The following is a 13,345-nucleotide window of genomic DNA, read 5'->3' as shown; positions in this document are numbered from 1 at the left end:
GCGTGCGTCAAGAAAGAAAACACTGGACGTTACCGCCAGTTCCTTCAAAATAAAAGCCAGACATTTCGTTTACATTCAGTGGAAAACGTGATTGCAATTAAGTTAAATTGAGAGGATTTCTGATTTATACACTAATGCGGGGATACTTTTTAAACTTAAAGACGGGGTGGTATAAAGCTAAAAAGGGGTAATTTGAGAATATCCCATACAGCTAGAGTGGCACCACACACAACTGTATGACTCTACACTCTACTATACTCTACAGTATAAAGTGAAAAGATGGAAACTACACAGCACATCATAGGACTGAGCTCCGCACATAAAAAATCTCTTCACCAGGCTGGCAAACCGGATTATTGAGGACCCTAACCATGCAGCCATAAGCCGTCCTTTTGCTCCCTAAATTATTAAAATAACGATTACTCTCATTACTCTGCCGCACCACCAAGCTCTGAGAAGTTACCCACAGATAGCCTACATGTATTTATTACTTCCTATTATAATACAACAATACATGTAAGAACAAACTAGATATAACTTGGAAATCGAAATTCAAGGTAAATTATTGTAAATTACTTTATTTTGAAATGTACCAGATGTTTCCTGTTTGTATGATTTCTAGCTTGATACTGATATGGCTATACAAAACATGCTGTAGTCGAGAAGTCCCAAATTCGCATTTATTCAACTCGTCCGGCAGCAGCTGAGCCCTCTGGGAATATGTAGCAGCTTTGTAGCTTTATAAGTGAAGTCACGGGCTTCAGCGCTTCAGACTTCAGCGGCCACTCTTTCGCTTTCGGCCACTCCTTTCCTTTTTGTTTGCCGGACGTGGTTCAGTGGAGCAGCGATCCCAGCAGACACTGGTGCTTCGGTAAGTTAGGACGACGTCTGTTTTTTTACTTGCTGCTGATCGCTTCATGTGAGTTCCTGTTGAACTAGAAAGCGATCTCTTGTTGCTGTCTGGAAGCTATGGCACCCAGTGAATAACAGCAACACTATATACGTTACACGGGATCAATACAAGCACACTGAGAGCACGCAGCAGTCTAACACTAAGCATATTGTTAAATGGTTAACCTGAGCCGAATCACAAAGACAAACAAAAGTGTAGTTGGCTGCTGTAACCGTTCAAATTAATTTGAACATGAATTTTGAAAACGTCACGATCAGTTGAGAATAACTGCCCAGGTAGACAATAACATGATCTAGAGGAGGTAAACTGTCATATCAGGGACTAAACGAATGACAAAAGCACAAAACAATGATGCCCAACTGGTTTCTCTCACAAGGAATTTACACCCGTTTTGATTCCCAATGCACCATATGTGAATGACAATACCACTTCTGAATAATCATAAAAGTACCTTCTCCCACAATTGGATATATGTAACTTATTCTTAGTACAAACAGAAAAAGGGAAAAATCACTCGGTATAATTTTTTCTTGGCCAGTGTGTAGGAAATGGCAACTGCTCTTACTGGCCGAAACCCTGGAGGACGAGGACCAAATCGAGGTAAGGGTGGGATTTTAGGCATCATTGATGCCATCCAGGATGCAGTGGGGCCACCGAAACAATCAGCTGCTGACCGGCGGACTGTGGAAAAAACCTGGAAACTCATGGATAAAGTAGTAAGTTTGGAGCAATAAAGTTGACACTGGTAGTAGGTGCTTAGAATGCCAATGGAGAGGCGAGGCACATGTGCGCTCTGATCATTTTCTGATTGTATACTAAATTAATATGTGTGTGTTTGATGTCATCTATTGTTACAAATCTAAGCTGGTACGTGTTTGTAAAACTCCATGATAACTGGCAACACCAGTTCATTGAACCCATTTCAACGAGATCTAAAAAAAGGTACAGGTGGTGATTTTGCAATAAAGACAAAGTATTTTACTTAATAACCTTAAGATGAATGACCTTGTCAAACAGTGTTTGCTTTTGACAGTTACAGATTTGTGTTTAAGAGGTCACAAAGTCTGCATTCTGTAAGAAACTTTACACATTATCCACAACTAAAGGTTGGAGCATTCAGCAAGCAATTATTAATTGATTTCTTTTCCGCAGGTTCGCCTCTGCCAAAATCCAAGACTTCAGCTGAAAAACAGTCCACCCTACATACTAGATATATTACCTGATGCCTACCAGCACCTGCGGCTTACACTTGGAAAATATGAAGAGAACCAGAGACTCTCAGAGCTCAGTGAGAATGAGTACTTTAAAGTCTATATCGATAGTCTCATGAGGAAATCCAAACAAGCCATCCGACTCTTCAAAGAGGGAAAGGAGAGAATGTATGAAGAGCAGTCACAGGACAGGTGAGAGGGAGATTATTATCAATATATTTTTTGACTGTCTCACTAAATGTCTTTTGAGATTACAATGGAGGTTGGCCGTGCTCGTGGTGTACGAACGCTAACGGACTTGACCTGCTTTGACTTTTCACGTTTGTATAGCTGACACTGAAGTTAACTATTTTGTGGACTGTGGCTCAGTGGTCGTCCTTCAATCAGGGGATAGGAGGTTTGATCCCCAGCTCTGCTAGCTTGTATGTCGAAGTGTCATTGGGCAACACACTAACTGGGTAACCCCAAATAGCTGTAGTAATAGTTTTTGTTCCACCAATGTGCAGCCTGGACATCTTACAGATGTTGTAGAGTGGTAGCCGGCCCCTGGATCATCCTGTAAAATCTCTCAGGTTGTGGCCGGCGAGGCTCTGACTCTTTCAAAGTTAGATTCACAAATACATGAATTCAACGGAGCAGCATAAATTCACTACTCACCTGGCTGCTTGCCCATTTACTACTGTTTTCATACCCTGTATTTCATATTGTTATCTTGTTTTTCTATATATTTTTAAATATAAAAAATAGGGCGTAGTTTTTTTTGTGGACTGTACAGCAGTGTATGCGTGGTCTCAGTCCCCTCCAAAAGTATTGGAACGGTAAGACAAATTCCTTTTATTTTGGTTGTTCACTGAAGACATTTGGGTTTAAGATCAAAAGAGGAGTATGTGACAAGAGTTCAGAATTTCAGCTTTTTTTTTCTTCTGGTATTCACATCTAGATGTGTTAAACTCACGACATACCACCCTTTGTTTGAACCCACCCATTTTTCAAGTGAGCAAAAGTATTGGAACATGTGACTGACAGGTGTTTCTTGTTGCCCAGGTGTTGCCTTTTAGGTTGGTTGTCCAAACATTAAATAGCTCTGCATGACTAGTCTAAGTTTTCACCCTTGGTTCAAACCTATCAAGACTGCATTTCCTGTTAAAGAGGATGAACCAACATGAAGACCAGAGAGCTGTCTATGGGAGAAAAGCAAGCCATTGTCAAGCTGAGAAAAGAAGGAAAGTCGATCACAGTCATTGGACAAACATTGGGCATAGCAAGCACAACAATTTGGAATGTCCTGAAAAGGAAAGACTACTGGTTTACTGGAGTAACAGATGTCGAACAGGTCGGCCAAGGGAAACAACAGTAGTTGATGACAGAAGTATCGTGAGGGCTGTGAAGAAAACCCCCAAAACATCAGTAAGTGACATCACCAACGACCTCCACAGTGCAGGGGTGAAGGTATCACAATCCACTGTTCGAAGAAGCGGCAAAGTGCTGACAAGGCTCTTTGAACTCTGGCACGAATTGCAGCAGTTTTTTGAGGAGAATCCGTTTCATTTGGCCTCCAGTATGCATGACAAAGATTTTCTGAAAAGGCTCGCCTATCTAGCGGACATCTTCTCAGCTCTGAATGAACTCAATCTAAGTCTGCAGGGAGTAAGTGTAACTGTGTTCAACACACAAGACAGGGTTGACGGCATGATAAAGAAGCTACGGTTCTGGGCAAGTTGTGTGAGTGGGAACACACACCTGTTTCCCTACGCTTCACGAGTTCTTGGGGGAAAATGACGTGCACCTGGGTGAGCATGTAAAAACTCTCATAATTGAACACCTCAACCAACTCGCCGAGCAGCTACGGAAACACTTTCCACCTATGGACACATCTGCCGCTTGGATTCGCAATCCATTTGAAGTTTCCCTGCCCGTCCCACAGCTGTCATTACAGAGCAGCTGATCTCTCTCTCTCTCTCTCTCATTTATTTTATGTTTGACCGCGCTTTGTTACTTAATTATGTTGTGCATCGTGTGTAGGCTCATTTTATTGTCGCACTTTAAGTTTCAGTTTTTATTTATTTTATCTATTTCGGAGCCTATTCTTTTTAATGTTGTGGATCGTTTGTAATTCATTGCAGTTTAATTCAGCCTGTGTTGATGTTGATGTTGTTGTTGTCATGCGTGTTGTGGTTATTTGCGCATGTTTAAACATGAGTCTCTATATGACGATAAAACAAAGTTTTGTTGCGGTTTGAATTGGGGGTGTGCCAACCCGGTTGGGACATGGAAGGGGGTGCGCAGGACAAAAAGTTTGGGAACCGCTGCAATAGAGCATGCATTTCACCTCGTTTAAGAGGAGACTGAAGGGAGGACACCCCGAAACAGGAACAAAAAGATGCGGTAAAAGCCTGGAATAGCATCACAAATGAAGAATGCAACAGTTTGGTGATGTCGATGGGTCGCAGCCTTGGGGCAGTTATTGCAAGCAAGGGTTATGCCACCAAATATTAAATGTTATTTCCTTTTAAGATTATTTGTTCCAATACTTCTGCTCACTTGAAAAATGGGTGGGTTCAAACAAAGGGTGGTATGTCGTGAGTTTAACACATCTAGATGTGTATACCAGGGAAATAAAGCTGAAATTCTGAACTCTTGTCACATACTCTTTTGATCTTAAACCCAAATGTCTTCAGTGAACAACAAAAATAAAGGAATTCGCCGTTCCGTTCCAATATTTTTGGAGGGGACTACCTTTTCTTTTAAGTCCGTTTTTCTATCCTTCTTTTCAAACCTCTCAATTTTGTGTAAAAGTCCTCTTTGGGTCAATATCACCATAAGGTGCCTTTGAGACTTGCCCATTTCCCCCCCAAAAAAGCAGAGATTTTCCATTGAACTTCATATTTATTTTATAAAGTTGATCTGATGCTGTTAGAAATGCATGTTGGTCAAGCGCCAATACTTTGTATAAATTAACTGCAAGCAGACAATCTACATGCAAACGGCAAAATATGTCCACTATGTCATAGACACATTCAAAGCAGAGTAAATACATTGTAAATACATAGTGATTATAAAATGTACATTTTTAGAAAGCTATTGGGTCCCTTTCTCAACGGTATATTTTAGTTAATGGGAAAAGTATTTGGATAATAATGAAATTATGGCAAACTATTTTTCTCTATAAAATCTGCAATAGATTTTATTCAGAAAAGAAAGTGCAACTAACACAGATATCTGGTCAAACTTTCAAACAAAACTGTCCGCATTTGTTTATAAAGGAATCACACAAAAGGTTTTGCTAACTTGAGAAAATAATTAGTTTATTTTCATAAAAGATGAAAATGACAGCGTGGACAATAACATGACCGGGTGGACCTTGGGCATGACAGGATGGATACATTGTGAAATGTCATTGAATGACCTCAAATGCAATAAATCTAAAGGAAATTATGGATAAAAAATGTCTCAGGTCCTTTTCCCATGTAGGGGAAAATTACCAGTTGATCAGACTGGTTTTAATCTGACCTACCTGCATGCGGACACTGAATAAAGATTCCCAAAATGAGCCATTAATATGGCAAATGCAGTGGTAAACTTTGTACATCATTTTGCACAGTGAAAGTCAAACATTCAACTGTAGAACAAGAAGAAACGAAAAATCTTTATTTTAGCATTTTCATATTTACTTCTAATGTCTTCAATCAGACACATATGGAAAAGAAGAGCTCTTTTGATGGGTGAATTCACTTTTGACGTCCCAACAAAGAACTGACTTTTGCACGTGGTGATTTGGACGCACTTTATTTCTTGCTCCCATGGAACCTCTCATATTTCTCAGATTTTGTTTTCTCTTTTGCGAGCTGTGCCTCCAATATTTCAATCAGTTTTTTCAGTTTTCTCTTCAAACTCATTTGAATGCTTTCCCCTTGACGCCATTGCCTAAAACACAAAATATTTGTAAGGATTTTCAGTATGATTTTAGCAAATTAGTTATCGATATGTCATTTTATGGGGACATAAACAGTTGATGATTGTCCTTCAAAAAAAACTTTCTAATAAGTCATCAGCTAAACTTCCAATGATCTAACCTGGCTGAGGGGAGGTGGTATCTCTGACTGTAGCAAAGCAATGTCCCGGTTTCTGGCTCTCACTTGTCTTTTTCCCTCTATCCATTCCTTTCTTTTTGCCCTCTTCTCTCTCTCACTGGGCTCACTGACACCCTTCTTATCCCCAATCTATCTGTCTTTATTCCATTTGTCCTTCTCTTTCTAAAGGTCATTTCTTCCTCTATCCCGGTCAGCATCACGACCTTCCCGATATTTCCCTGCTATCTCAGCTCCTTTTGAGCTCATTCCTTTCTAAAATACAATTCAAAATGTTCCCTTACAATCATTAATTGGCTGTTAAAGTGTTATAATATACATATTACAACAGCTATTAAACAAAATTATCAGCATGTGGCATAAACTATGCGCATGTCCTCCCTGTCACGAACCATGTCCACCCTGTCATAGAAGGCTTGCTGACAGAGTGGACAATGACAGGGTGGACATTTTGGCTAATTTTAGCATTTAATGAGCACATGTTGGACCTTCAGTTAGCGATATGATTCAGTTAGCAAGGTGATAGTGTACTGTTTAACAAATATATTTCAAAATTCTGAATTTCACTATGACAGTATGACTATACAGTCTGCCATTTTGAGATGGCAGACTGTATAGTCTTTCTACTCTTGTGGCTTGACTCAGAATTCTTTGTTTGCTTTTTTTTCTGAAACGGAAGTATCTCCTCTTGTATTTACATTACATGTCATTTAGCTGACGCTTTTATCCAATGTGACTTACAATAAGTGCATTTCAACCATAAGAATACAGACACAAAAGAACAAGAAACAATTTCATCATATAAGCCAATATACAACTTGCTATAGATAAGAGCCATTATAAGTACCATTTAAGTGCTACAATTTTTTTAGTCAAGGTAGAGTCTGAAGTGGTGTGTCTTTAGTTTGTGGCAGAAGATGTGAAGGCTCTCTGCGGTCCTGATGTCATCAGAGAGCTCGTTCCACTGTGTCATTGTTTTGTGACTTGTTTTAGTTTCTCTTCCAATTCCTGGATTTTTCTTTATCTCCTTTGGCCATGGATTCTACAGACATATTTTCTTTGTTGTTGCCGTCAAACACACGAAATACCTTAAGTGAGAATATAAAAGTTGTTAAAAAATGGCTGCAATGTGTAAGGCCACATGTTTTCAGGCAATTCAAAAGTATGAAACTTCAATATAAATCAGTTTTAATGTTGGATTTTTGGCCTTGCGACGAACAAATGAGTGACACAGGTGACAAAAAGCTTCATTCAAAATTTTCACATATCATATTTTAAACAAATGAAGTAAGACATCTGACTTACCATATAGTTATGTCCACTGCACTTCCTCAAAAGAAGGATCTCAAAGAGTCAGTGTAGAATTAAAAAAATAGTCCAGTCAAATCTGTCAGGGAGCTGCATGGCGGGGAAGGTAGGACTCCACGGAAGACTCCGCTGGCTCCCCCTCCCCGTCTGCAGTGTCGGACGACCCCGTGTCACCGCCGAGCACAGCGCACATCTCTCATAACCCTGTCGGTCGTGAACGCACCCCCGTAGCCCCCCCAATTAGCTTATCGAACCACGGCCAATCTGTACCTAAAATGACAGCGACCTTCATTCTACGCTTTTGTCCCTGCATATCTAATTTCCACCAATACCACAGGATACTACAGTGCACACACCGTATTCTCACCCGGTTTCCCTCCACCAATGCCCCCGGCCAAACCAGGCTCTGATGAATCATAGACTGCGTGCAGCCCGAATCCACCATCGCCTGGCGTGTACTCCCCTGGATTCTTACCGGAACGCGGTACGTCTCTCCCGGACCGGGGGAGGGTGCCGGAACGCCGGCAACCTGCAGCAGCCTCCCTCCCCGCGACGCCGCTCCTGGTTGGGCCGAACTCTCCCGGTCCCTCTGCCCGCTGGAATGCCCCGCCAGGTAGTCCTCCGCCAGGGTGATGCCCGCCTCCAGGGTCGTCGGACGGTGGCACCGGACCCACGCCGCTGTCCGGGCCAGGAGCCCCTCCCCGAACTGCTCCAGCACCACTTGCGTCATCACCCCTTGGACCCCTCCAGCACCTCGTGGCGGCGTCTCTCAGCCGCTGGCCGACGCGAACGGGCGGTCCTGCGGCCCCAGCCTGTCCTCCTCCGGCGACAGCCCCAGCCTGTCCGTTACCGCCTTCTTGACGTCGGCGTAATCACACCGCGCCGCCAGTGGGAGCCCCATGGCTACGGTCTGCGCCTCCCCGGTCAGGAGAGGCAAAAGCCGAACCGGCCACTCCCCCGCCGGCCAGCCGCACGGCTCTGCCGTTGCCTCGAAGCCCTCCAGAAACGCCTGGACGTCGTCCCCTGCCGACATCCGGGGGAGCGTGAGACCGGCGAGCGCCGCGGGCCTCTGCGTCAGCGGCTCTGCCGCGGGCCGCTTCCATCCCCCAGCCACCCGTCCCCTCTGCAGCCGAGCCAAACCACGCCCGCCACCACAGTGTCTAATCCGACTTTTGACATAGCATTTTTCTTGTCACGTGTTTGTATAGATGGACTGACTTTTTTTGTGATAAGCAGGAAGGGAAGGGCAGTTAATGGCAGAATAAGTTAGGGCACCCACTCTTTATCCTGCATAGTCCTCCTGCTTTCATGAAGATGTAAAGATGAAAGGAGTTCCTTATAGCCCTTAGGGCCACGTTTGAATTTAGTAATTTACTTACTTGAATGATTGACTGCATTGATTGCAGTTGGCCTTCAAAGTAAAAGTTGCATTATATCAAAGTTCATGCTCCAGCAATCAATGAAAGGAGTGATACATTATATCTTAATTACTGTATTATGGTTATTTCCACCACTTTCCCACAACTGATTGTGAACAGACTGCCAATGGGTGCAAACACCGAATTATTTGAAATGTAATGAGTAATTATCAATCTATTTATTTGATTAAGACTCCTGTATATTACAAGCTATTGTGTCAAGCAGTCTGAGTCTGACTATTAAAATACTTAATTTTGCTTTGAACATCCTCTATTAGGGGGCGGCACGGTTGCGTGGTGGTTAGCACTGTTGCCTCACAGCAAGAAGGTCCTGGGTTCGACTCCGCCCAGCGGCCTTTCTGTGTGGAGTCTGCATGTTCTCCCTGTGTCTGTGTGGGTTCTCTTCGGGTACTCCGGCTTCCTCCCACAGTCCAAAGACATGCTCGGGGGATCAGGGACTTAATTGCCCATAGGTGTATGAATGTGAGTGTGAATTGGTTGTATGTCTCTGTGTAGCCCTGCGATTGGCTGGCGACCGGTCCAAGGTGTACTCGCCCGAAGTTGTCTGGGATCGACTCCAGCCCCCCCACCCCGCGACCCTGCGTGCAGGATAAGCGGTTTGACGATGGATGGATGGATCGACTATTAGGGTCCTCACTACGACTAGTTGCAAAGGAACCTATTTTATTTCTAGGAATCATTATTATTACCAAGCCGACTGAAAGTCGTCAAGGCAACTTTGTTGCCGTAAGAACACTGTCTTCGCGTGATATTTCGGTGAAAAGTTCTGTCAGTGTCCTAGGTGATATTACATAGCTGATATGGAGTGTCGGCTCAAAATTGTTAAATTCCCTCCGTAGCGCCCCCTGGCCCACTTCAAATTTTGACAAAACAATTGGGCAAAAGGCCTTGGTGATTAAAAGTTATTAGTCTTTTCGTTTCGTATTACAGTGTTGCTATGGCAACATGCTCTTTCTTCACAGTCAAAACGGAGGTGCTTTTGAGGGACAACAGCGCCCCCAACACGTATTCATTTAAGCCCCAGCAGCAAGTGCTTTGATCCATGTTGTCGGGAACGGCCTTCGACGATGGGAACGGCCATAGGGACATGGTGTTGGTTAATAGCTAGTGTGTAATTGAATCATTGACATTATTATTATTGACAGCATTATTAATAATGGCTAAGATAATTCACAAAATAAATAAATAAATAACGGGGCACCACCCTAAAAAGGGACTAATAACCAAACTATAAATCAAGTCACATAATTGATATTCACTCATTAAGAGCAAGGAATTGAAGTTTTGAGTTCGTACACTGTCTCCAACCAGCAGTACAGTACACATATGCACAGAGAAATCACAGAAACTGATACCAATAAAGTATAACAGCTTTTATTAACTGTTTTATTAACAACACTAATCAATACCCTTTGAAATCAACATATACAAACTGTTATACGATAAACAAATAAACAACAGATAAAAACATTAATTCATGCATGTGGAGGGGGAGGTGTGTGTGTGTGTGTGAGGGATAAGGAGGGGAGAGCTCAGGAAGCTGGACGCTAAGCTATTGACCACATGGCAAGCTATGTTGCTAGCAGGCTGTGTTTGTACACCACGCGTGTTCCTCACATAGTTAAACCTCTGTCTTTAGGTAACCATATGTGTGGAGGGACTGATGTATTGGTTAGTTAATTAGAAATCAAAGAAAAGAGGACTCGGTAAAGACTCAAGTAAAGCAGATCTTATTCGGAACAGTGAGGCACAATAGCGGTTAATTTCATCACGCCACACAGTTCATAAACATACACAATCTCTTGTTAAACAATACAGTAAACACCAAAACAAAAATAACAACACATGCTAATCTAACTTCTGCCCAGGTATAGCCTTACTGTTCGTTGATGGGGTTTTCTTTGTTTCCTTGAGTCTTGTTTAACTTGGTGACCGATCAGTCCCTTTTATTGCGGGGAGCAATTGGGAACATGAGGACTATTGGGTTTCAAAAAGGTGTTCGTGCTCTTATAACACGCAAGTTGTATCCAAGGGGGTAGAAGAAGTTTTCCTTCTTGGGGAGCTGCTTGGGCCAGAAGTGAAGACTGGGGCAGCCTGACTTCTCTGGAGGAGATAGAAAATGGTTGAAGAGGCCTGAATCCTTCATCCTGTCATCGACGCCAGCCGATTTGGGAAAAATTTATCTGAGGCTTGCGTGTGTTGCAAAGCAATTCAATGCCAGAACAAGTGGAGTAACGTTTTTTGTCAAAGACGACCTAGAGAGTCACGTCTTTGTGTGTGGAAGTTGTTGGTTTGTTTATTTATTCATTATAGACTTTATGGCCCCGTGCATCGCCACTGCTGCTTTTTATCGCAGACACATTTGTCCCGTATTTTCCTCCACAACTTTGCTCCCCTCGACCGGCAAACCGACATTTGCGGAGATCTCCCTCCATAAATCAGAGGCCATATGCGCGTCCTTATAGTCCGCCAATGACGGGTTGTATGAGTGTGGTCATATTTACGCATTTCTTCCGACAAAAGCTCTTCAATCTAATCCACTCTCTCGTAAACATTCTTTGTTTTAATAATAGCGGTATTTTGCTATGACGGAAATGTGAGACTCCATAAAGGATGTAGTTAGCAGACTGCGAGAGGCTTGCGTTGCTTTCGACGCAAGCCTAGAAGAATGGGGTGACGCACGCAAGGAGGTGTGATAAGGCATGCAAGGGACACTTGCAGGGGCTCTTGCGTCTGCGTGTCCTTGCGTCTCTCTGAAAACGCAGAAGCATAAACTAGGCTTTAGTTTTACGCTATTGTGCCCAACAATGTGCACGCACCTGCAGGCCACAGCTTTGACCCAGCTGTGCAGATTTCTCCTCATTGTCAGCAGAGTTTTACGAAATTTCTGAAAATATCACAGTATGGGATGGACATGTGTTACCTGTTACTCGCAGCTTTAATTCTTATTGAGCGTGACTCGCGAAACAGAGCAAATTTCAGCGTGCTTATTATTATTAATCACCCTATTCTCCTTCCGTACTCTTGCAGCGGTGCTCGCACATGCCTCAAAATGCATCAAACTGTCGGGACTCATCCACAATCATGTTTAATGACTTTTCCAAGAAAATTTACTGCTTGTTTGACCCCAAATTTCCCAAAACAGAGCCAAAATGCTCCATTGGAATGAAAGGAGTTCAAACATAGGAAAAAGTCTAGCCAAACGGGCATACGCATACCGACAACAGCTTTCTGGTAATCACATTTCAAGTTTTTGAAAAATGTGAGACCATTTCTGCGTTTACAATGGGTGAGTATGTGGGGAACTAGTAGGCGGATTGGAATGTTAGAGGGAAGAGCAGTGTCAGAATCTGGTTCAAAAATGATTTCTACTTTTGCCATCATTTCCACAGTTGTAACTGTTCATTTTTGGATGAAATTATAGGAAATATCGTGCTGGTCGTAATCATGTGGCCATGAAATCCCACACGTTTACAACACCAAAAGCGAGACAAAGTCCGTCTCAAGCTCCATAGAGACCAATGCAAATCTGCTGACATATTTCTCAGAGAAATGGAAACTGCCATTAGAGGACCTGTCCATTGCTGCTCAGAGCTTTAATTATGGTTTGTGTCACAATAAAAGGTATTTGCATCTTCAAAGTGCTATGCATATTGTGTTGATCATATGTCTATTTAAGTATATTTAAATTCCAGTTTGTGACAGTACAAAATGGGAAAAGGTCGAAGGGGGTTGAATACTTATGTTAGGCACTGTTTATACCTTGAACACACTGCTCAAAAAAAACAAAGGAACACTTTGAAAACAACACCCCCACTTGCTTGTATGCATGCTCCTAATTAGACGATCAGATGGTGTCTTGTGATCTGTCTAAGGGCATTTCAATCAGGAAACAGGTAAATGATTAGAAGTTTATTATGCTGGATGATATGTTCATGAGTTACACAGAATTTATTTGTCGCTAGAACTCAATGGGGGATTTGAGATTACGCTGTGTCCTGCCCTGAGCGGCAGCCATATATGAAACCCCTCAAGGAGTCCCGACACTGGCGGTGGTGGCTGGAGGTTCTGCTGGAGCTGGCTGGAGATGCAGATGGGTGCTGAATCAGAGAAGGCGGATGGTGCTGGGAAGGTGGAGGGTCGCATAAGACGCCAGCGGGACGCTAGAGCCAGGGATAGCACATTATTTGTGTTAGCCCTGTGATTGGGTTGCCTGCTGTGATGACCGGTGTAACCGACTATGACTGGAGAATTTGTGTCCTACTTGGGCAGAATGATGTCCTGTGTGCCCTGCTTGGATGAATGATGTTGTCGTGTTGAACACAGGAGCATAATTCAGACAGAGCAGAAGAGGTTAACCGACTTGTAGAGAACTGGGGGGCTAGA

The 13,345-nt window shown here is 42.9% G+C and overlaps 1 protein-coding gene across 2 annotated transcripts in view; it reads left to right on the top strand.

Annotated features, from left to right (window-relative positions):
• Window positions 1-601: 601 nt before the first annotated feature.
• Window positions 602-13,345, top strand: part of cblb (Cbl proto-oncogene B, E3 ubiquitin protein ligase) — a 53,132-nt gene continuing 40,388 nt past the window's right edge. For both annotated transcript variants that reach the window (XM_040179938.2, XM_040179936.2), the window contains exons 1-3: window positions 602-871; window positions 1,452-1,629; window positions 2,066-2,316. In XM_040179938.2, the coding sequence (XP_040035872.1) occupies window positions 1,462-1,629; window positions 2,066-2,316 (419 nt within the window). In that variant the 5' untranslated portion in view covers window positions 602-871; window positions 1,452-1,461. The remainder of the gene's footprint in view (window positions 872-1,451; window positions 1,630-2,065; window positions 2,317-13,345) is intronic.

Source organism: Gasterosteus aculeatus, chromosome 7 (genome assembly GCF_964276395.1).
Source record: "Gasterosteus aculeatus chromosome 7, fGasAcu3.hap1.1, whole genome shotgun sequence".
Classification (NCBI taxonomy): Eukaryota; Metazoa; Chordata; class Actinopteri; order Perciformes; family Gasterosteidae; genus Gasterosteus; species Gasterosteus aculeatus.
Note: the sequence above shows the minus strand (reverse complement) of the source record. Positions and strands in the feature narration are given on the sequence as shown.